The 24,651-nt window shown below is 43.1% G+C and overlaps 1 protein-coding gene and 1 long non-coding RNA gene across 6 annotated transcripts in view; one reads left to right on the forward strand and one right to left on the reverse strand.

The window, feature by feature from the left end:
* Positions 1 to 24,651, reverse strand: part of RABGAP1L (RAB GTPase activating protein 1 like) — a 336,048-nt gene that overhangs the window by 248,936 nt on the left and 62,461 nt on the right. For 3 of the 5 annotated variants that reach the window (XM_073563613.1, XM_073563612.1, XM_073563616.1), the window contains exons 8-11: positions 11,223 to 11,289; positions 9,483 to 9,585; positions 6,449 to 6,615; positions 566 to 704 (exon numbers count right to left, since the gene is read on the reverse strand). In XM_073563613.1, coding sequence (XP_073419714.1) covers positions 566 to 704; positions 6,449 to 6,615; positions 9,483 to 9,585; positions 11,223 to 11,289 — 476 coding nt within the window. Of the gene's footprint in view, positions 1 to 565; positions 705 to 6,448; positions 6,616 to 9,482; positions 9,586 to 11,222; positions 11,290 to 18,769; positions 18,846 to 19,503; positions 19,651 to 24,651 lie in introns of those variants that run through there. The other 2 variants (XM_073563615.1, XM_073563617.1) reach the window with 2 other exon arrangements.
* Positions 1 to 24,651, forward strand: part of LOC141076256 (uncharacterized) — a 114,635-nt gene that overhangs the window by 31,419 nt on the left and 58,565 nt on the right. The window lies entirely within an intron of this gene.

The following is a 24,651-nucleotide window of genomic DNA, read 5'->3' on the forward strand; positions in this document are numbered from 1 at the left end:
TGCACTGAGTTGCCGCCATGTGATTGGCAGATTAGAAATTAAGTCTTAACACACAGTTGGACAGGTGTACCTAATAAAGTGGCCAGTGAGTGTACATTGACATCTGTTTACATGTACGCTTTGTATCACAGAATGTTACTGGTTTGTCTTTTGTGCATACTTTTCTATGTAAATCAAAAAAGTTTTGTACTCAATAAAATAAATATTTTCAACCATTCAAACTCCTGCTTATACTATGTTATTTTGGAGAGGTTCACATTTTTTACGTGGGTATTTTCTATGACCACAGATTGTAGCATTATCCACATTCATTATGATTATGGGTATATGTTTGCATCATTCAGAATAAATGTAGCAAAGCTCAACCATGTGCACCTGCGTCCTATTCAAGGAGAGGCTCTGCAGTACCCGTTATGGGAATTAATTGGGGTCATAGTGGTCAGCCCCCCCAGCGATAAGCAAGTTATCCCATATCTGAAAGATGGGGAATAATTTGATATAATTTGACAACCCCTTAAACATGTGTACAATCACGTAAGTTGCTGCCTTTATGAGCATCAATTACCTTCCTCCAGGTCCTCCTCCTCTTGCGGAGACATTAACCCACTGGTGCTCGCTGGGCTGGTAGGAGCCTCAATCATTTCTGATTGTCTCTGTAAGCTCAGGACTTCATAAATTGAATCTCCAGGACCTTTATTTCCAGACTGAAAAAGAGAAGGAAAAGATTGAATAAATGTTAACGAATCCATGACGAAGAATAAAAATAGGATAAAACAAAGAAAATCCCAACAATTTACTTTTTCCAACTACTGATTAACCCTTATCAGCACAATGTGTCTTCATAAACGGCCTAATTTGTAGTTAAAGGGGTATTGTGGGTTTTTATGAAACAAAGATGACTATTAGTGATGAGTGAACGCGTTTGGATAACGTGTTAGCTGAGCATGCTCGGGTGCTAACAGAATGTCTTTGGCGTACTCGAAAAATATGTTCAAGTCCCCGCAGCTGCATGTCTCATGGCTGTCAGACAGCAGCATCACATGCAGGGATTGTCTAACAAACAGGTATCAAAGAAGCGGCATGCACATTTTTCTTCCACCAGGCATTTTTTAAAACCTGAAGCGGAAGTGCTCTAAAGACTGATCAAGTGACCAGTAAAGAAGTAAACAGGATGAATATTTCAAGGTTTATTTTTTATTTAAGCGATTTTCCAGGCATCTTTAGGAGCGAATCCGCTCCAAAAAACTTCCATGCACCCCTACCATCATGACTGACATAAGGACTTATACGGACAAATTACTTTTAATTCTTAAAGGCAGGAATTTACAGGCCGAGTGTCTTGTTATTTCAGCACCTCTCTGGGCACAACGCGCTTCCAGCTATTCACAGCCGTCTCTACACAACACTCAGCTCTTTGTAGCTCAGTCTTTTATAACTTACTATAATAAGCAGGTCTTATAATAAGACGGGAAGAAGGAGTGTATCAGGCAGGAGGCCAGAGAGAAGGAAAGGACAAGATGCATTTTTTTATATACATTTTGTGGCTTTCATTACATTTCATAATTTTATAAAAGACCGAGACTTTTTTCCATTCTATATTTGGAATTCTTTCTAAGAACGCAGCTAATTCCAAATCACATTCACGACTCCATTGTATACTCCTCAGTCACATGGAATCTAAGGTGGACCATAGCTTTGGCTTAAAACTAGATAGAAGTCTCTAAGTGGGGGGAATCTCCTACAGACGCAAAACTACGACTCCCAGTATGCACTGACGGGATGCTGGGAGCTGTAGTTGATGAGTAGAACAGAATGGCTGCAGAGCTCAGAAGAATGGGTCTCGTCACTTTTCTTCCGTCGTCTTCACTAGAAGACTTCCTGTAAATATTAGTGAAGTAGACAGCGTTCTAATAAAAATGAACACTTTTGGGTGACAGTCCCGGGTGGGGGTCCAACCAGGCAGAATGATCCTTTCCAGGTCAGTACGATTATGGTGATACGATACTGCGATAGTTTTTTATTTATTAAGGGGACTTGATCTCTTGCACTATATAATGAAATTAGTGAAGTATATACAAGAAGAAAATTAAATTTCCATTCACAGGAGGACAAAAATGGCAGCCATGATAGGACTTTAACCCTCAGGTGCCATCCTAAACCACAGTCACTTGCAATTGCAATGAGCAAAAATCGATGCAGCTGTAAGGGATAAACAGTGACAGCTAAGTGGTTAGACAGCAGTAATCGGCGCTACCTCAGATCGATGCTGATACAGGCAGATGCCGGCTGTGTAAACCAAACCATTGTGAACCAAAATCCATTAGTAATCTTCAGATTTCATGATGTCTTGCACAAAGTCAAGGCACCAAGTCCCAGAGGCAGCAAAACAACTAAAAACATCTTTGAACCTCCACCACATTTGACTGTAGGTACTGTGTTCTCATCTTTGTAGACCTCATTCTATTTTGAGTTAACAGTAGAATGATGTGTTTTACCAAAACGTTCTACCTTGGTTTCATCTGCCCACAAGATGCTTTCCCAGAAGGATTTAGGTTTACTCAGGTACATTTTGGCACATTGCAATCTAGTTCTTATGTCTCTGTCAGAAGTGGGGTCCTCCGGGGTTTCCTGCCATAGCGTTTCATTTCATTCAAATGTGTACGGATAGTTTGCACTGACACTGATGCACCCTGATCCTGCAGAACAGCTTGACTTTCTTGGAACTTGATTGAGGCCTGCATATCCACCATCCACACTATCCAGTGTTACAATCTTTCATCAATTTTTATCTGCTGTCCACATCCAGGGAGATTAGCTACAGTGCCATGTGTTGTAAACTTGATTATGTTGCGCATTGTGGACAAAAGAAATATCAAAATCTCTGGAGATGGACATGTAGTTTAAGATTGTTGATATTTTGGTTCTCAAGTCCTCAGACAGTTCTCTTCTTTTCTTTCTGTTCTCCATGCTTAGTGTGGCACACACAGACAAAAAATGCAAAGATGGAGTCAACTTCTCCCGTTTTTATCTGGTGTCAGGTGTGATTTTCATATTGCCCACACTTGTTACTTGCCACAAGTGAGTCTGAACGAGTATCTCATGCTTGAAACAAAGTTGTTTACACACAATTTTGGAAAGGTACCAACAATTTTGTCTGGCCTATTTTGGGGGTTTATGTCCAACTTCCCTTTTTTTCTCTCTTTTGTTTGTGTTGTTTTATCAAACATGTGTTTAACAAAACATGTAATTGCAATACTTTTATGGGAGAAATACTTCATTTTTGGAACAATTTCAAGTGTGCCAACCAGGGCTGTGGAGTCGGAGTCGGTGCTCATTTTGGTGGAGTCTGAGTCGAAGTTGGAGTCGGTATAAAATGGACCGACTCAGACTCCTAAAATATATAATAAATTGGGTACAGTAGTTCAATGCAGAATGTGCTGAATATTTTTTCATAGGAATTTGGGAAAGTTATGAAATGTCCTATAAATGACTGTTCTATTCCTGATCTAAGGCTACATTCACACACAGCGTTTTTCCTGCGTTTTTTGAATATACGTTTTTCACTTGCAAAAGCAGATCAGCTTTTTAAAAAACGACATCACCTGAAAGTTTTTTGAGCTCATAGATAATGTTTTCAATAGCAAAAGCAGATTAGAAATCTGCTCTATCTATATATCCATTTATCCATATCTGTCTATCCATATCATATCTGTACCAAAAAGAATGAAAGCCGGATAGCACACAGACTAACACTCCTTTATTTTAGCACCAGTCAGGTACACCTAGGATCTAGGCTTTATCTTAGCCGAGATAAGTCATTGTGTGTGTGTGTGTGTGTGTGTGTGTGTGTGTGTGTATATATGTGTGTGTGTGTATATATATATATGCATATATATATACACACATACAGTACAGACCAAAAGTTTGGACACACCTTCTCAATCAAAGCGTTTTCTTTATTTTCATGACTATGAAAATTGTAGATTCACTCTGAAGGCATCAAAACTATGAATTAACACATGTGGAATTATATAATTAACAAAAAAGTGTGAAACAACTGAAAATACTGTATGTCTTATAGTCTAGGTTCTTTAAAGTAGCCACCTTTTGCTTTGCACACTCTTGGCATTCTCTTGATGAGCTTCAAGAGGTAGTCACCGGAAATGGTTTTCACTTCACAGGTGTGCCCTGTCAGGTTTAATAAGTGGGATTTCTTGCCTTATAAATGAGGTTGGGACCATCAGTTGTGTTGTGCAGAAGTCTGGTGGATACACAGGTGATAGTCCTACTGAATAGACTGTTAGAATTTGTATTATGGAAGAAAAAAGCAGCTAAGTAAACAAAAATGAGTGGCTATCATTACTTTAAGAAATGCAGGTCAGTCAGTTCGAAAAATTGGGAAAACTTTGAAAGTGTCCCCAAGTGCAGTGGCAAAAACCATCAAGCGCTACAAAGAAACTGGCTCACATGAGGACCGCCCCAGGAAAGGAAGACCAAGAGTCACCTCTGCTGCGGAGGATAAGTTCATCCGAGTCACCAGCCTCAGAAATCGCAGGTTAACAGCAGCTCAGAATAGAAACCAGGTCAATGCCACACAGAGTTCTAGCAGCAGACACATCTCTACAACAACTGTTAAGAGGAGACTTTGTGCAGCAGGCCTTCATGGTAAAATAGCTGCTAGGAAACCACTGCTAAGGACAGGCAACAAGCAGAAGAGACTTGTTTGGGCTAAAGAACACCAGGAATGGACATTAGACCAGTGGAAATCTGTGCTTTGGTCTGATGAGTCCAAATTTGAGATCTTTGGTTCCAACCACCATGACTTTGTGCGACGCAGAAAAGGTGAACAGATGGACTCTACATGCCTGGTTCCCACCGTGAAGCATGGAGGAGGAGGTGTGATGGTGTGGGGGTGCTTTGCTGGTGACACTGTTGGGGATTTATTCAAAATTGAAGGCATACAGAACCAGCATGGCTACCACAGAATCTTGCAGCGGCATGCTATTCCATCCGGTTTGTGTTTAGTTGGCCATCATTTATTTTTCAACAGGACAATGACCTCAAACACACCTCCAGACTGTGTAAGGGCTATGTGACCAAGAAGGAGAGTGATGGGGTGCTATGCCAGATGACCTGGCCTCCACAGTCACCAGACCTGAACCCAATCGAGGTGGTTTGGGGTGAGCTGGACCATAGAGTGAAGGCAAAAGGGCCAACAAGTGCTAAGCATCTCTGGGAACTCCTTCAAGACCATTTCCAGTGACTACCTCTTGAAGATCATCAAGAGAATGCCAAGAGTGTGCAAAGCAGTAATTAAAGCAAAATGTGGCTACTTTGAAGAACCTAGAATATAAGAAATATTTTCAGTTGTTTCACACTTTTTTGTTAATTATATAATTCCACATGTGTTAATTCATTGTTTTGAGGCCTTCAGAGTGAATCTACAATTTTCATAGTCATGAAAATAAAGAAAACTTTTTGAATGAGAAGGTGTGTCCAAATTTTGGTCTGTACTGTATATATGTAATCGATATTATACAGTGTATTACATATTTACAATTTATTACAGTTTTTTGTGTTCTAAAGCTGTATTCCAATAAATAGATATTAAGCGCTATCTAAATATCTTGATTATTGGATCATAAAAATGATTAAATGTCTGATGTTCACATTGTACTACAATAAATTTTTCACTTAAATATGAGCAAAACATGTGGGAGTCGGAGTCGTGGAGTCGGAGTTGGAGTCGGAGTCAGTGTAAGGGAAATTGAGGAGTCGGGAGTCGCAGGTTTGGCTTACCGACTCCACAGCCCTGGTGCCAACACTTTCTGCCATGACTGTATAGGGCGTGCTAAGCTCCTGAGCCCATAACTGTCGATCCGACATAGCACGTCCTATGTCGGTAAGGGATTTAAGTGACATATATCCTATAACGGTGCTGCTTGGAAGCAATACATCATAACTAAGTGTGTGAAGAGGTATAAGTACAACTTTTAATAGACACGGAAGGGTCTTTTGTTCTACAAAAAAGACAGATTTTTTTTTAGTTTTGGCCCATTTTGCTTTTAAAAAATGTTATGTCTTTGACAGCCTGAAAAGAACGTAGGCCACACAGAAATAGAGGGGGTGCTAGCGGATATTTATATATAATATACACGCGGGACCCATTATTCTATATACCACATGCCGAGAAAAAAAAACCTTTCTCCATTTATCTACGTAATTGGAGATATAAGTATAGCTTATTCCATAAAAGAAAAACAGATTTCTTTTACATTAGGATCTATAGGGTTTGCAAACTGCGTCTAATTTAAAAAGGGTTTTATTGAAAGGGAAAAGCGGGATCACATCAAACCGCGCGGAGAATAAAAGACAATGCGTCGTGTGGAGTATTCCTTGCAGAGAGGTGAACACGACCCCTTTTCAAGCACTTTCATGCTACTCGTACCTGTTTCAGCTTTAGGTAGAAGGTCTCTGTGTAGGCTTTTCTGCTAAAATACCAGAACCTCTCGTTAGTGGGGTACACGCGGACCACTGTCTCCAGGAGGAATCGGACAGGCTCCACCACTTCTGTGACCACCATGTCAACGGCTACAGTCATGTACACTCTTTTGTCTAATGAATAATGAGATGCAGTTACCATCAAAATTATCCATATACTCCCACGTTCTGGTCCAAAAATGGCAAAAATTGATTGTAAATCATTAAAAGAGGCTTTATCAACAAACAATTTTTTTTTCATATTGCCGTCAATGATATAAAATGATAAGAAGAGTAATACTCACCTTGCCAAAGCCCTGTGGCCCCCATACCCATGATTCCCTGTTCCCCCACCGGTCTCAAATACCAGGCTCTAGTAATGAGGAGCGTGTCAGCATATGACCACTGCAGACAATCACTGCCTGCACTAGCGAAGTATCGACACCACGGGGGTCACTGCTGTTGCCAAAAATCAGCTTCAGAAGACGGATGGCATCGCTAGGACCAAGAAGAGACCAAAGATTGGCAAGGAAGTGATTGTGTGGGAGCCATAGGGGATCGGTAAGGTGAGAGGTGCTCCTTTACCTAATTGATACCCGTGGTAGCGGTTTGTGAAAGCTAATTGTAACACCTTTGCACAATTTTTTTTTTATTGTTCATATGCTTCCTAAATGCAAAGTTAAGCAACTTTCTAAAAAGTCTTCATTAAACATTTTTTGACCATTTTGCTGCTCAGTGTTATTACAGTGAATCCGTCAGCAGAATGTCACCCACCAAACTATGTGCATGAAAAGTCCAGCCTTACTTTTGTAGCTAGCCAGTCCATTCCTTCGTTACGGAATAAGCTGCATTTGAATTGATATGCAAATGAGGCCAAAGTGCTTTGGGCCTTGGAAGCACTTCTGAAGCCTCTGTCACTCCGGCTCTATTCCCCACCTTCTCCTGTTTGACCAACAGACCCCTCTACTGTAAGTCACACTGTCGGTCAAGCAGAAAGTGACGCTGGGTGGGGAAAAGTGCTGAGTAGAGTAAAGGCTTGAGAAGTGCTTCCGAACCCCAAAGCACTTCAGCTTCATTTGCATATATATTAAAGCATAGATTTTTCGGTAACAGACTAGCTGTCTAAAGGTATGGATGGACTTGTCATTGCAAGTGTTACATAAGCATATTAACAGTTTAGGGGGTGAAATCCAGCTGTCAGATTCATTGTAACATCCTTTATTTAATGGAGAGATTTGCAAAAAAAAATTGCAAAAATTTGTTAGATCCTGGTTATGACCCTCAAACTCACTTTTATCAATTTTAGAGAAACAGAAAGCAGCTTGTATACATTTCCATGATGTGGAGAGGGGAGAAAGTATCTACTGTCATAGGGATGACAGAGTGCTCTCTCTGCCCTCCATGTGACTGCAGATACTTTCTTCTCTCTATAGAAAAGGAGGAAAGCACATAAAAAGGAATTAAGTACAATTTCGGAACTTTGCTTCTACATGAGCTAGCAGCTTGTATACATTTCCATGATGTGGAGAGGGGAGAAAGTATCTACTGTCATAGGGATGACAGAGTGCTCTCTCTGCCCTCCATGTGACTGCAGATACTTTCTTCTCTCTATAGAAAAGGAGGAAAGCACATAAAAAGGAATTAAGTACAATTTCGGAACTTTGCTTCTACATGAGCTAATGAAGATAGCAGCAACAAAGACACATAATAGAGCACGCATTCAGCCTATATTACAGGGACAGACACTCCCACAAGAATAAAATCTGAAATTTGGATCAGGCTGCAAACTGCATATTAGGAGTCTGAAAATTAATGCAGAAATGAAGATTGCAGACATTAACTTTGCAATTTTGGTAACTAATGGTAATAACTAACCTATACAAATATTTTTTATCCATATCAAAGGTGTCCAGAGCCTATAAATCTACAGTCTGTTGTCTTACAAGCAGTCGCCTCAGGTCAGGGAAATATGACGGAAATCATCCTCAATAGAATTGACAACAAGGTATAAGGAAAACAAATGCCGTATTTTTTGAATTATAAGACGCACCTCAAAATTTTGAGGAGAAAAATAGGAACATTTTTTATTTTTTTTTTTTACTAAAATGGTGGTACTTCTTATAACCCATGCATATTATTGCTTACCAGGGGTGGTGGCTGTGGTGAAGAGGGGTCCCAGGTTCGCTGTTGGAGGAGGCAGGAGTGGGGTGATGCTGCAGGCCGCAGGGTGGGATGAGGGGGTGCTCCAATGTGTGGCGCGCCGCTGTGGGTGTCCGGTGCTGCTACTGTGGGGGTCTCCAGTGCTGCAGGGGCTCTGCCGACATTTTGTGAAAGCCCAGAGCCCCTGCAGCTCCATGGTTTCCTGTGCGATTGACTCCGGGAAAATGGACGCCGGGGGAGGCGTGTGTGCAGATGGAGATATCGGCACAAAGATTTTGGGAGATGAGATCTCAGATCATCTTCCGAGATCTTGGTGCAGAGATCTCAGTCTGCGCATGCGCCGCCCACCGGCGGCCATTTTCCCTGAGTCCATCGCACAGGAAACCATAGAACTGCGGGGGGCTCTGGCCTTTCACAAAATGCTGACAGAGCTCCCGCAGCACCGGTGACACCCGCAGCAGCAATGTTGGACATCCCAGCAGCGCAGGACACCTGAAGCAGCACCGCCGGACACCCCCTCATCCCAGCCTGCGGCCTGCAGCAACAGTATATCGGCATTATATGACGCACCACCATTTTAGCCCAAAATTTGGGGGGGAAAAAGTGAGCCTTATAATGTGAAAAATACGATATATATAAAAATCCTTTTGTGAATATTATTTACACCAAATTAACTATTTATTCCGAAAAGCAACAATTTTGAGAAGCTGATAGGAACAAACAACTGAACAATACAGACAAAAAAAAAACATGGATTCCTCAGAAACACACAAAGTGGATAAGTATAAGAACAATTAATGCAATCTACCTGGAGTCTTGTTAGCAAATTCATGAAACTGTACCTTTAGGAGTTTCCTCATTGAGTGGTTGAAATGCGGCTACATTCGGATTCCACATTCCTGTGATAACATACGCTTTTCCATCACTGCTTTTCCCCATGGACTCCTAAAAATAAATACAGAGTAGGAATACAAAATATATAAATATGAATGCCAGATAACATTGAAAGAAAAATAAAATTTCCACTGATATTTAATATTTCTTCTTCATTAAAAGAGAACCTGTCATCAGGTTAAAAGTGGGCGTATTTGCTCTTATTTTATTAACATTGCTGCCCTGAGTATTACATTGTTTTCTTTTTTTGTTTGTTTGTTTTTTACATCCACCATACGGTTACAGGAATTTGAGCCTTTTTGTCAGTTTTATGGTCTTTACTAAGTGGGCGTGGCTCACAGCAGCCTAAAGACACGCCCCTGAGGATCCTGCCCTCTTGTAAAGACCATAAAACAAGCTGTAAATAAAAAGGATCATATCTCTGAAACCGTATGGCGGCTTGAAGAAAAACAAAAAAAAGCAATACACGGGAGCAACAGTAATAAAATAAGCATAAAATGGCCTACTTTTGGCCTCTTGGCAGGTCTTCTTTAACATAATTTCTATTCCGCTGCACCGCGAAGCATTCACATTTTGTATTTATACTTGATAGGTTATGCTTCCTTTAGGCATAGGTAAGACCTTTTAAAGGAGTTGTCAATATCCTTGACAATCCCTTTAAAATGGTTATAGTTATGGTCTATGCTAGAAAACCGCAACAGCAGCTCTAAATATAGACCATCAACATTCTGAACCTTGAACACCCTTTAAAGAGGTTGTCCAGGTTTACGATATTGATGACTTATCTTTAGCCTCTGGCACCCCCACGATTAGCGGTTTTCAGCTCCAACTGAGCCCAGCAGTAATCAGTGAATAGAGCTGAACTTCACTGCTCCATTCCCTGTGTTAAGGCTGTCACCAGGTGCTATTCACTTCAATAGGAGTGGGGCTAAAATTCCTGACATCAGCTAACACATAGTGAACAAAACTCTACTTTTCAGCTGCCCCTTGAGCTGACAACAGTTGCGCCGTGGGGGTCTAACACGTTTCAATACCATGAGCCTGGAGAAGGAGCCTGACAGGGAGGCTTCCATGTTAGATACATAGACAGGTATATATACACACATAGGTATCTAATGTGGAAGTCTCTCTACAGACACATTCTCCTTTACCTATGACATTGCAGCTCAGCTCCTACTGAAGTAAACAGCACCCGGAAAGTTCATATCCATTCCCTTTTTACATCTGGGCTCAGTTGACTAAACGACTGATCGTGGGGGTGTCAGAGACTAAAGATGGGTCATATCATCATAAGACCAGACAATCTAGTTGAAGAGGTTTTCAAGATTCAGAATACTAAAGGTCTATGCTTAAAAGCGGCTCAACCCCAATCAAATAATGGGGGCTAAGGTGCAATAGCAAATAATGTATTAAAAAGAGTGGCAGTGTTACTTTAAAAAAATAAATAAACAGACATTCCCTTTTTATTGCTCTTTAAATGGTCGAATAATTGAAAAAAAAAAAAAGAAAAGTTCCCCTATCTTTATTGACATGCTTTAAAAAAAACACGAAAACTGTATCGACCCAAAACTTGCACAATAAAAAAACAGCAACTCAAAACTTGGACAATATAAATAGTTTTAAAAGCAGATTCAATGTTTCCATCACAGCAATAATGTTTAATTCCAATTGAAAAAAACTATAATTACCATATCTAGAAGATGCATGTCACTATTTTTGACACTTCTGCCAGGACTGAGCAGCATTCCAAAACATCTGTGAAGAGAGAAAAAAAAAAGAGAAATATAAACTTTGATCTATTGTGTATGGGAACCTTAAAAGGGTTTGTCCACCTCTGAGTGCAATTTTTATTTATTTTCTTAAAGAAAACCTGTAATCATTTTATAGACCAAAGGGGACTTATAATATAAAGGTGCTTGAAGGCTAATTAAATCTTTAACTTTCTGGTATAAATCCGTTTTGCTTACTCACACACGTCAGCATTTGGTTCAGTATTTTACATCAGTATGTGTGGCATTTGGTTCAGTATTTTACATCAGTATGTGTGTGCCAAAACCAGGAGTGAAACTTATATAGATAAAACTTTAATTGAAAAATTGACGCCTGTTCTGTATTTAGGAGATGCTCCTGGTTTTGGCATAGAAGTGCTGATCAGAAAGACTGATGTGTGAACAAAGGGCCCGTCACACTAAGCAATATCGCTATAACGTCACTGGTTTTGTGACGCAGCAGCGATATTGCTAGCGATATCGCTATGTCTGATACTTACCTCCGACCGGCTCCCCCGCTGGTTATCGCTGATCGCGTGAGAACGGCCTTGGCCATTTCTCGTCGTCAGCTTCCTGCTGGGCTTCCTTCTGTGGCCGCGGGCGGGAGGACGTCTTCATCGCCTCGTCTGACAGGTAAGTAGCGACCGCCGACCGCTGCTATGCCGCTGGTGAGATCTGCCTGTGTGGCAGCTCACTAGCGACCACTTAGCGATGCAACAGCGATCCTGACCGGGTCATATCGTTGTTGGGATCGCTGGTGCATCGCTAAGTGTGACAGTACCTTAAAGCCTTAAGTCTCACTAAGGGTATGTGCACACATTGCGGATTCTGCTGCGTTGTACAGTACCATTAAGGTCAACCTAAACCCAAAAACTCTGTGCACATGCTGCGGATTTTCTGCGGATTTAAATCCACAGCATGTCAATTCTTTGTGCAGATCCGCAGCATTTTGAGACCTGCTCCTTTATATGAATCCGCAGGTGTCAAAACGCAGGGGAAATCCGCACAAAATGCGCACTAAATCCGCAGGTCATTTGACTTGTGGATTTACCTGAGGATTTAGCCAAATCAGTGCGGAAAAATCCGCAAAGTAATCTGCAACGTGTGCACTTACCCTTAGACAAATGTTTTTCGCCTACTAGTGCTTTCCGTGGTTTTCAAGGATAGCACTCATACCAAGTCTGTAATTTTTCACGGACTGAGCGGTCAGCAGAAAAACTAGGAGATGTGTCTGATTCAAAATTGGCGATGCAAGCGAAAGGGTTCATGAAAAAAATTGGACCACACTCAGATGACACAGACTGTCAGAAAAAAAAGGAGAATCTTTTCACTTTTGTCTATGTACGAGAAAAACTAGCGACACTGATCAAACCCTGATAATGCCCCGATCACACTCCGATCACACTCCTTGGTCCATTTTTTCATATGTGAGAAAAACAAAGCTCTGAATGAGGCCTTAGATTAATCCATTTTTGAAGTTGTATGTTGGAAGTGTCTGGCAGCTTCTTGTTCCAATTCCCCCATTGATTAACACATCCACACTTCACATTGCATATCTAAGATATATATGAACTTCTTACAAGAGAATCGGTCACTTGTTCCTGAAATACGGTCCTCCCTTCCCTGTATGTAAATCTAGCCCTGTTAGACAAGTGGGCATGATTCAGAAGAGTCCAATAGAACATACTTTAGAACTACTCCCACTTGGCTATAAAGTCTAGTTTGCGTAGAGCGAAAGGAGGACCATAATTTTTGAATGAAGAGGAGTAAGAACAAAAGAAAATAACAGAAAACAGCAGAATTTACACCAAATAAAAAAAACCCCTTACATATTTATGGCAAGTGACAGCTCCTCTTTAAAATCAGGTTTTTTTTCAGTTGGGCTTCCAGAATATTTTATACCTACAATAGTGCTGCAGATTAAGTTATATTCTAGCTGTCAAAAATATTGGATTCTGTGAAGGAAAGATGTGAACGGAGCCTTATCTGTGTAAATATTACAAAATAAGGATTTTTGTGTACTCACCGTAAAATCCTTTTCTCCGAGCCAATCATTGGGGGACACAGAGACTGTGGGTGTTATGCTGCTGGCCACTAGGAGGACACTAAGTAAACCAGAAAAAAAGCTAGCTCCTTCACCTGCAGTATACATCCTCTCGCTGGCTGAGATTCTCCAGTTCGGTAAAAAAAGCAGTAGGAGCATAAACAGTTAACAATAACCATAACAATATCAACGCCTAAGAATGCTACAGTGAGCCAATAGGCTAAAAAGGGTGGGTGCTGTGTCCCCCAATGATTGGCTCGGAGAAAAGGATTTTACGGTGAGTACACAAAAATCCCTATTTCTCCTACCCCTCATTGGGGGACACAGAGACCGTGGGACGTCCTAAAGCAGCCCCTGGGTGGGGAGCATACATATGCTAATACCCCATGTACCACTGAGTGAACACCGTGGTACTGCCGATTGCAGGCAGCGTCTGCCGAGAGCTGCATCCGCAAAAGTCCGAGAATGAATTAGGCAATGTTTGTAAAGGTACGCAAGCTGGACCAAGTCGCAGCCTTGCAGACCTGTTCTGCCGAGGCCTGGTGCCGAAAGATCGAAGAGGCGCTCACTGACCGGGTAGAGCGCGCCTTAATCCCCGCTGGGACAGGCACGTTCCTGACACTGTAGGATACCTGAATCGCCAAGCGAATCAACCTGGCTAGACCCTTCATATGCCCGTCTGGAAGTATGAGGAGGGCATCTGACTTGTGGAAAGGAGCCATCCGCGAGATGTACCGTCTCAGCGCCCTAACCACATCCAGGGGGTGGAGGGCCTTCTCAATGCGATGGACTGGCGCCAGAACAAAAGGAAGGCAAAACAATTTCCCCGTTGACATGGCAAGAGGAGAGGACCTTGTCCAGGAAGGACGGGAACGTCCTGAGAACTACCTTTTCCTGATATAAATTCAGAAACAGCAGGAAAGGGCTGCCAATTCCGAAACTCGTCTGATTGACGTTGCCACTAGAGACCACCTTCCAAGAGAGCAAGAGAGGACAATCAGTGACACGTCCTGCAGCAGTTCGAAAAGGAACCTCCTGAAAGGCCCCGAGAAGCGGGTTTAGGCTCCATGAGTCAAATGGTCTTCTATTAGGAGACGCCACATGGGAAACTCCCTGAATGAACATCTTGAGCTGAAGCTTGGTGGCAATTTGTGTTGGAAAAGCACTGACAAGGCCGAAATTTTGCCGTTGAGCGAGCTAAGCGCAAGGCCTGATATTAATCCGGATTGAAGGAATTCCAATATGGCCAGAATGGAAAATACCGGAGGTGATCAACCATGAATCTTGCACCACAAAAAAAAGGAAAGCTGTCTAGGTACGGTGATAGATGCGCATGGACACAGGCTTCCTGGTACTAATCATGGTGGAAATCACGTCGTGAGGGAAATCAGCCTGAGCTAAAAACCAGGATTCAACGGCCACGCCGTCAAAGACAGGACCCTGAAGTTCTGGTGGTAAATTGGACCCTGGGAGAGTAGATCCATATGATATGAAAGTCGCCAGGAGACGTCGGCGACTAGTTGTATTAGTTCTGCATACTATGCTCGGCGCGGCCAGTCTGGCGCGACTAGGATCACTGGCACTACCTCCGCTCTGATCCTCTTGACGACCCTTGGAAACAAGGGAAGAGGGGTGGGGTGGGGGGGGATGTACAGGAGCCGGAACCAGAGCTATGGCGAAACTAGAGCGTCCGCTCCAATGGCGCAAGGATCGAGCGATCGGAAAATGAACAGAGGAACCTTGTTGTTTAGTCTTGAAGCCATGAGATCCACATCCGGAGTCCTCCAACGATGACAAATCTGCTGAAAGAGTTCCGGATGAAGAGACCACCTCCCCGAGGCAATGCTTTGGTGACCAAGAAAATCTAACTTCTAATTTTCCAAGCCCGGGATGTGGCTTGCGGAGATGGGCGAATGGTTGGTCTCGGACCTATGGAAGATGAAACTCACTTCGTGCATGGCCATCCTGCCCCGAAAACCTCCCTGACGGTTGATATACGCTACAGCCGTGGCGTTGTCGGATTAAGACCTGATGGGGAGACCTGCAAAGAGATGGTGGAAACCCCTTAGAGCTAATCTGATTGTTCTTATCTCCCAAAGTTAATGGGGAGACGTGACTCTCGGGTTGACCAATGACCTCAATTTGATGATCGGAGGGGTTTCTGACCGAGGAACCCTCAGAAACAGATAGGAACATTTTGGAAGCAAGACGTGGTACAGGAGGGTCCACCGGACGGATCTGTAATCGATCCTTCATTAGGTCTGGATCAAAAGGGTATTTAGCCAGAGTAAACTTTTGCCCAGTGAACCACTTATGGCTGATCCCTATGATACTGGACGGCTGGTAAATAACCAGCGCACACGCTTATTCCTTAAATGAGTGCTGGAGCGGGAATATTTTCCTCATTCAACCTCAGAATCCTGTTGACTGATTCTATAAGAGAATCAAGCGACTCTTGATCAGTTTGGAGATTCTGAGGGGCTGACATGACAGATACAAAATCAGAGTTATGCTCGCTGTGAACCTCAGGAGAGGGCGAGCGACAGGAGTCGCTGATGCTGAGGCGCGAACGCGACTAGGGGACGCACCATGAGCCCACTTTGGCAGAGACAGTCCTCCCAGAGGGGGAATATAGTCTTGGTCAGAGGCAGCCCACAGGAGGCCCGTCAGCAGCGGCTGCAAGGGGCGTTGGAGCGCAGGCCGGGTTGCGGTCCGTGCATAACGGATTAGCTTGAGCACTGGAGAGTCATGCTCGCTGTGGTAAGGCCAAATTGCAGGTAGTACACACGGTAGAAAAGCGCAGTGTGCTTCTTAGTAGCCCGTTTAGCCTCCTGTGAATGACGCATAGCGCTCCAGAAAGGGTTAACGGCAGAGTCTGACTGCAGCTGCAGGGAATGTGCCAGGAAGGGGTTAAGCTTTAATCTGAGGGCAGATGCAGCTTACCCACGGTCCTGTGTTATGTCCCCCGGGAGGAAAACGGTGGCCCTGTGGCGTCACCCGGAATTCGGCTGCTCCTGAAAGGGTTAACTGCAGCAGAGGTAACAGACATGGCTCCCGAGATTAGAATTGTGTGTCTCGTTTGGAATGAGAGGCGCCAAGAGGAGGGGGCGGTGACGATAGCGCGGGCGGCGCTATTCAAATTGCGGCCTAGTAGGCCGGAAAAGTCGGGGACTACATTTTTTGGCCTACCCACTGTAGGTGCCGGGGGCGGGGAGGGGGCGGCGCTATTTAAATTGCGGCCTAGCAGGCCGAAAAAGACGGGGGCTAAATTTCCGGCCTCCCCGCGGTAAGCGCCAGGCGAGGGCGACAGTGTACCACCGCTGACGCTAAGTCAGCGCTTCTCCTGGGGACAAGGACCCGACCCCATACCTCCACTCCTGTGCTCAGTCAGGTCGTCGCTGTCCAAGGTCTTTCAGTCTCATCCTCCAGGCGATGTAGCAGAGCTGGAGGAGGTTTTACAGGGGGGTATTGCTCAATCGATCCACCCTGTGGTAGGGGGACGGAGAGCTCTGGGGCTGATTCAGGGCATCCGAAAAAGCGCTGTTTAGGTCTGCTCCATCCACTCCTGTGCTACGTCCTGTTGCGCTTGCCCTCGTATCCGTGGAGTACCGACCATAAGGGAACCATCGTCAGAGGAATCAGCCCCATTCGTCGCAGGAAAGTGTACGTGAAGGGTTACTCCACGTGCTTGCCTGTTGTTGGTTCGGGGGAGAGCGGGCCGTAGAAAGGAACCGTCGCCCCCTTCACTCCGTAAATTAAAAAAATAAAAATTTACAGAAAATTCAAAAATAAAATAAAAACGGTGGGGTCTGAAACCAGACCCAAGTGCCTCCTATAGACACTAAGTAAGAACTGGAGAATCTCAGCCAGCGAGAGGGTGTATACTGCAGGGCAGGAGCTAACTTTTTCTGGTTTACTTAGTGTCCTCCTAGTGGCCAGCAGCATAACACCCACTGTCTCTGTGTCCCCCAATGAGGCGTAGGAGAAAACAGATTTAGAACTTTGATCCTTCGTTCTGCAGCCCGATTCTTCCACCTAAGAACACTACACAAATCACTATGATCCAGGATGCGAAGAATCCCCGAGAGTCACCCACCACTTCGTAAGATCTATTTCAATTCTTTATTTGCAAGAATGCAGGAGACATTCAGAAAATGAAAAGGAGGATCGCATCGACAAGTCTGAGCCTAGGAGAACTATTCCAAGAAATAAGGCAGAAACGAGGGTTAAAAGAAAAAGTGACAACGCAAATCCCAGTACTGAAAACGCCTTCATGTGGACGCTTAAACGAGCGCCAAGATAATGAGCAGATTCATGGGAACACGCGCACATATTAATAAAGACCGGATAACAGTTGTTTGAAAGCTCCCCCCCTTTTCTATAGTACGAGGCTGAACGGGAAATGAACGGAATAAAATTGGGGTGAGAAACAGATAACAAAAAAAAAAAGGCAAAGCTGACAAACTGATAGCGCCTTGGACACATGACCGGATCAAAGGTCTCAGAATAAAGAGGAGTCGTACAAGTGGAGCCGTGTATGAGAAGCAAGCATACAACACAAAAAAGCCTATGTGCATATTAAGTATTCGGTGCACATATTTCTGCACCTCTTGGCAGTAAAAATGTAGCATAACATACGGGCGTTTTTGACAAGTTATTTTTAAATGAGTTTTTGGTGCAGATTTTTTGCCCGCTCATTAGTATGGTTGAAATCTCCAGCAAAAACGCTGAAAGAATTGACATGCTGTAGATTTATATATGCAAGGAAAAAAAATACGCAATGTGTGCAGAAGATTTCGGGATTCTCATTCACTTTGCTAATGCCAGGAAACCCTCCAGGTTTTATGACAAATCTGCACTGAAAAAAAAAACCTGCCACGTGTGCACACAGCATAGAAGAGGAAATGTCACTTTTTGCTGCCTCATATAAGACGATGAGTCTATTCATATACTGCCTTATTTAACATGCTGCCAGTAGTTCTGAGAACTCAGGCAGATGCTAAAAATCATCATCAGTCTGCACAATTTAGCTCCGACATAGCGCCATCAAGCCGTGACAGCGGTCAAAACCCAAAGTACTGACAGGAAAAACTCATTCAATTTGCTGGTAATATAAAATGTAGAGTTTTTGGAGCAGAAAAAAAAAAAAAAACAGAACGATAAAATACTGAAAAAAAACGGCACCTTGTGAACATATCCTTAGAAAGTCAAAAATCTGTATGCCAAAGGTTATTAGGTTTGCAGACAAATAATACCATGGACATTCAGTGCGGACACTAAGTGCCAGACATCCTACACTACAGAGGTCAACAACCCCCTGAACTTTATCTGCCTGGTCCTTTACATCTCTGCGAAGGTGATACCTGATCACTCTGAACCGACTGGCGATAATAAACGACAGGAGAGATCGGTAAATGCTTACCCATCAGCGGTCGTTCAATATGCTGTTTACACAGGCAGACCGCACCGAATAATCTGCAATAGATCGCTCAAAGCCCATAAATTGCCATTGTACTCGGCAGCACAGGAACCTGTTAACACAGGGTGTGCTGCAGAGAACATTGACCTTTTGTGCAGCACAAAAGGTCATTTCACCTGATGAACGAGGGTTCAGCTCCTTCATTGGCAGTCTGTTAAAGGAGGGTTTCCTAGAAACACTTGTTCAGTATTTGCGGCGCAGATTCCGCACAGAAAGTCAGCAACAATGTTCCGTACAATACAAAAACAATACACAAGCTGCAACGAAAAAAATCTGGAAGAAAGAGAGGGTATCCTGCAGACTTTTAAATCTGCAGCATATCCCATGTTGTGCGGAGGTTCACCATGGATCTCAGGCTATGCTATGTAATGGATTACACTGAAATCAGTGGCCAAATCCAAGACAAAATATGAAGGCATCACATGAGACTTTGTTGCGGATTTGTTGTCAGAAGTTTTCCATGAGGTTTGACCATGGCCTTAGGGTTGGTAAATCTGTGGTTGTGCCTGAAAGTTGTTTCCAGAACGCATTTTTTATTACGCTCTCATTGGAGATTTTAATTGCTTTTTTTTTTCTGTGCGTATAATTATTTTAAAGTTTTAAAGGACAATGCAGGAAGAAAAATAAATAGGCGGGAAGAAAAATGGGAGTGCGTCTTATAGTCGGAATATACTTACACAATACTGTGACTGCGGTCCCGGTCTGATGCTGCAGGGCGATGCAGCCTCCCTTCCCAGGCTGGTGTGGCGGTCATGCTCTGTGGTGCGGGGGGCTCCTCCGGCATTTTCTGAAAGCCCGGAGACCCCCTGCAGATCCATTGCTGCGATGTGGTGGCCTCTGGAAAAATGGACGCCGGGGGCGGAGCCTGCTCAGATTGAGATCTCGGGAGACGAGATCTCGTTACCGAGATATGAATCAGACCCGCTGGACCATAGAGCACCACCATCGCACCCGACGCAAAATGCCGGCGGAGCCCCGCCACACCACTGCCGAACCTGTCACAAAATACCGGCGGAACCACCGGGAACCCCATAGCACCACCGCCGCACCAGCCTGGGATGGGATATATCGGAGGCCACTACATTAGCTTGGACCACCGAACAACCCCTGTGACCACTCCTCCACCTGTGCCGATTCCTCCCCCGCACCAGTAAGCTGAATTCGTACTGTAAGGCCTCTTTCACACTTCCGTTTTTTACAATCAGTCACAATCCGCCAGGTTTTGAAAAAAACGGATCGGCAATTTTCTTTTGAGGATCCGTTTTTTTCCCCATTGACGGATTGCCGTCCGTTGCATCCGTTTTTTTTGCGGATCCGCCAAAAGTTCCTGTCCGTCACCATCCTCAAACATTTCAAAACGGAGCTTGCAACGTTTTTCTCTGTGGCGGATCCTCCAGACACTCATTTAACCCTAAATTCATTCTCTCTCTCTCTCTCTTCATTTGTCGGATCCGTCAAAAAAACCGACGGGTGGCATCCGTTGTCATCAGTACTAAAACGGATCCGCCATCCGTCCTTTTGGCAGATCTTGACTGATGCAAAAAACTGAAGTGTGAAAGAGGCCTAAGACGGACCCCCATTTGACATATTTTTTACCCTATTTTCCTTCAGAAAATTTGGGGTGCGTCTTATGGTCTGGTGCGTTTTATAGTCCGAAAAATACGGTACCTTCTCTATTGGTCTTGCAAACGGCAGACAAAAAAACCCATATTGTCCATTTTCAGAAAACATTTGATGACAGGTCAAAGAATATATTGCCCCCATATAAATGCAACTACATTATGGTCGACGGCATAAGGCTTTTCGTCAGTGATAAAAACTGGAAAAATCTTGAACAAGAAGGGGCAGATTTTTCTGCGAGGCCAATAAATGCGGCGGGAATAAAAACCCTCCAAAATTACCAATCAGCAACAGGATAGTAGCGTAGTAATGAATACGGAGGGTGATCAGGCCATAAGGAGCTTTATTGGGGGCCGATATAATTAGTTTTATTATACAGCTGGGACGTAAGGCGCCGCCTCGTAACTCGGTCTGGGAAATGAAGAGAAATCACTGCGTACCACAGTGTGCTCACTGTAGGCCGTCTTCCTCTAGAAAACCCACAATGCTTTTCTCGATGACAGCAGCATAAAGGCCGGCAGCCGAGTGAGAGGGCGCGCGGGCAGGCGAGCCGACATCATCCAGTGACACATACTTAGAAGAATGGCATAAAATCCTCCCCTAATGCTGTTTGAACGCCGGCATCTGACTCTCATTCTCTCCGGAACATCAAAACTCCAGTTTCCATGACAAAGTCCTGAAACAATTAATGAGAAAGCCGCCATTTAACCTCTCATGCAAAAACGTGTTCGCAGCCCCCACAGGTTCCGCAGGTGAATGAATTGTACGAGTCGTGATCCTGTGATTTAGGACGACGTTCTCTTCAGGGTCTTAGTCGCCATTTTTATTGCTGCAAATTCTGATGTGTTGGCAGGAAAAACGCAGCAGAAAATAGGTGCTTTTTTTGTATTCATTTTCACGCCCCCCCCCCCCCCCCCCCATTAATTAGGATTGGTCAAATCTGCAGGAAAAAAAAAGCTGTAATAACGGAAAGGAAAAATAAGCACTGTGGGCATGAGACCAGGAATCGTATTCACTTTCCTAGTACTAGAAAATCTTTCAGGTTTTGTGACAAAACTGCGGGGAAAAAAAAAAGCGACAAATACGACAACAATCACTGTGTGAACAAGTCCAGTCCACCATCACCAAATCTATATTCTTATGCCAAAAATGCTTATTTTTCACAATTTATTAGTAAAAAAAAATTTCCACCTGAATGTTTAAAAAAAAAAAAAAATAAAATAATAATAATAATAATAATAATAATATCCTATAAAACCGCAGGAAAAAGGTTAAACGCAAATCTTTTGGTAGCTGCCACTCTGGTATAATTGCGTCCAGCTTTCGATGAAGGTTTTACAGGACATAAGTTTAACACATCCGAATGGCAACTGAATGTGTTCTGCGTCTGGATGAAGCAGAAAGACAAACACCTGCCGGCTGAAAATGCATTTTGCACGGATTATTTTAAAGCTAATCCTTTTTTAATACCGATTATGAATAAAGGACGGAAAAAGATTTCTGGCATACGACTTTCTAAGAACAGAAAGGTTCCGCACTTGCTGTTCATCCGTTACAGAAGACTTTTCTGGACGGACAGGCCACCATTTTTGAGTCTTGTTCCAAAACACTGATCCGTCCCACAAAATGACTGCCTCTCACTGCTAGGGTTATGTGCGCACTCACTTTTTTTTTAAGTGACAAAATCTACATCTAACAAGCTTCCCATTACCTATTGCTTTTTTTCACATGTGTTTTTAAAGCATGTTAAAAAAGCATCATGTAAATAATTTCGGAAAACCGTGCGGTTTGTTGGCAAGGTTTTTGCAGCGGAAACATACTGAGAGATACCCTGCATAATATAATAAAAAATGCAGAAAAATCCACAAGGAAGAGATGTTTAAAAAAGAAAGCAAAATTACAGTAAAAAAGTGTGTTCCTACTAACTGCACTGAAGTCTATGAGTTTCTTAGAGGTGATTTTAAGATATGAAAAAAAATAATTAAAAAAACTCTCCATTTGAACATACCCTTTTGGTGCTATAGATGAACATTGGTAGATACAGTCATATGTAAAAGTTTGGGCACCCCTATTAATGTTAACCTTTTTTCTTTAAAACAATTTTGGTTTTTGCAACAGGTATTTCAGTTTCATATATCTAATAACTGATGGACTCAGTTATATTTCTGGATTCAAATGAGGTTTATTGTACTAACAGAAAATGTGCAATCTGCATTTAAACAAAATTTGAGCGGTGCAAAAGTATGGGCACCATTATCATTTTCTTGATTTGAACACTCCTAACTACTTTTTACTGACTTCATGAAGCACTAAATTGGCTTTGTAACCTCATTGAGCTTTGAACTTCATAGCCAGGTGTATCAAATCATGAGAAAAGGTATTTAAAGTGGCCACTTGCAAGTAGTTCTCCTATTTGATTCTCCTATGAAGAGTGGCATCATGGGCTCCTCAAAACAACTCTCAAATGATCTGAAAGCAAAGATTATTCAACATAGCTTTTCAGGGGAAGGATACAAAAAGTTGTCTCAGAGATTTAACCTGTCAGTTTCCACTGTGAGGAACATAGTAAGGAAATGGAAGAACACAGGTACAGTTCTTGTTAAGCCCAGAAGTGGCAGGCCAAGAAAAATATCAGAAAGGCAGAGAAGAAGAATGGTGAGAACAGTCAAGGACAATCCACTGACCACCTCCAAAGAGGCTGCAGCATCATCTTGCTGCAGATGGTGTCACTGTGCATCGGTCAACAATACAGCGCATGCATAACGCCTTTTTGTATGACCAAACAACTCAATCTTTGTTTCATCAGTTCACAGGACCTTCTTCCAAAATGTAACTGGCTTTTCCAAATGTGCTTTTGCATACCTCAGGCGACTGTTTGTGGCGTGCTTGCAGAAACGGCTTCTTTCGCATCACTCTCCCATATAGCTTCTCCTTGTGCAAAGTGCACTGTATTGTTGACCGATGCACAGTGACACCATCTGCAGCAAGATGATGCTGCAGGTCTTTGGAGGTGGTCAGTGGATTGTCCTTGACTGTTCTCACCATTCTTCTTCTCTGCCTTTCTGATATTTTTCTTGGCCTGCCACTTCTGGGCTTAACAAGAACTGTACCTGTGTTCTTCCATTTCCTTACTATGTTCCTCACAGTGGAAACTGACAGGTTAAATCTCTGAGACAACTTTTTGTATCCTTCCCCTGAAAAGCTATGTTGAATAATCTTTGTTTTCAGATCATTTGAGAGTTGTTTTGAGGAGCCCATGATGCCACTCTTCATAGGAGAATCAAATAGGAGAACTACTTGCAAGTGGCCACCTTAAATACCTTTTCTCATGATTTGATACACCTGGCTATGAAGTTCAAAGCTCAATGAGGTTACAAAACCAATTTAGTGCTTCAGGAAGTCAGTAAAAAGTAGTTAGGAGTGTTCAAATCAAGAAAATGATAAGGGTGCCCATACTTTTGCACCGGTCAAATTTTGTTTAAATGCAGATTGCACATTTTCTGTTAGTACAATAAACCTCATTTGAATCCAGAAATATAACTGAGTCCATCAGTTATTAGATATATGAAACTGAAATACCTGTTGCAAAAACCAAAATTGTTATAAAGAAAAAAGGTTAACATTAATAGGGGTGCCCAAACTTTTACATATGACTGTATTTGTTAAAGTGAAGCTGTCATCAGGTTTCCTATTATTAAAGTGCTGTCAGCATATTTTGCCATTCTAATTAGGGTCCAAACGATTCGTACCATGCTACCCTGCATATTCCTAAAAATGAACTTTATTCACTGATCTCCTACATGGTACTCCATCGATCAAAGGCAGAGGGGTCGGGGTAGCGAGTGCACTGCAAGCGACAAGTTTGGCCCATACATGTCAGACAAGAGTGCACTGCAGGCGCCAAGTTTGGTCCATACATATCAGACACGAGTGCACTGCAGGCGCCAAGTTTAGCCCATATATTTAAGACACAAGCGCACTGCAGGCGCCAAGTTTGGTTCATACATGTCAGACACGAGTGCACTGCAGGTGCCAAGTTTAGTCCATATATTTAAGACACAAGCGCACTGCAGGCGCCAAGTTTGGTTCATACATGTCAGACACGAGTGCACTGCAGGCGCCAAGTTTGGTCCACACATGTCAGACACGAATGCACTGCAGGCGCCAAGTTTGATCCATACATGTCAGACAGTGGCTCAGTGGTT

The sequence above is a fragment of the Dendrobates tinctorius genome, unplaced genomic scaffold (assembly GCF_039654945.1).
Source record: "Dendrobates tinctorius isolate UK_male_01 unplaced genomic scaffold, ASM3965494v1 ptg000396l, whole genome shotgun sequence".
Taxonomy (NCBI): Eukaryota; Metazoa; Chordata; class Amphibia; order Anura; family Dendrobatidae; genus Dendrobates; species Dendrobates tinctorius.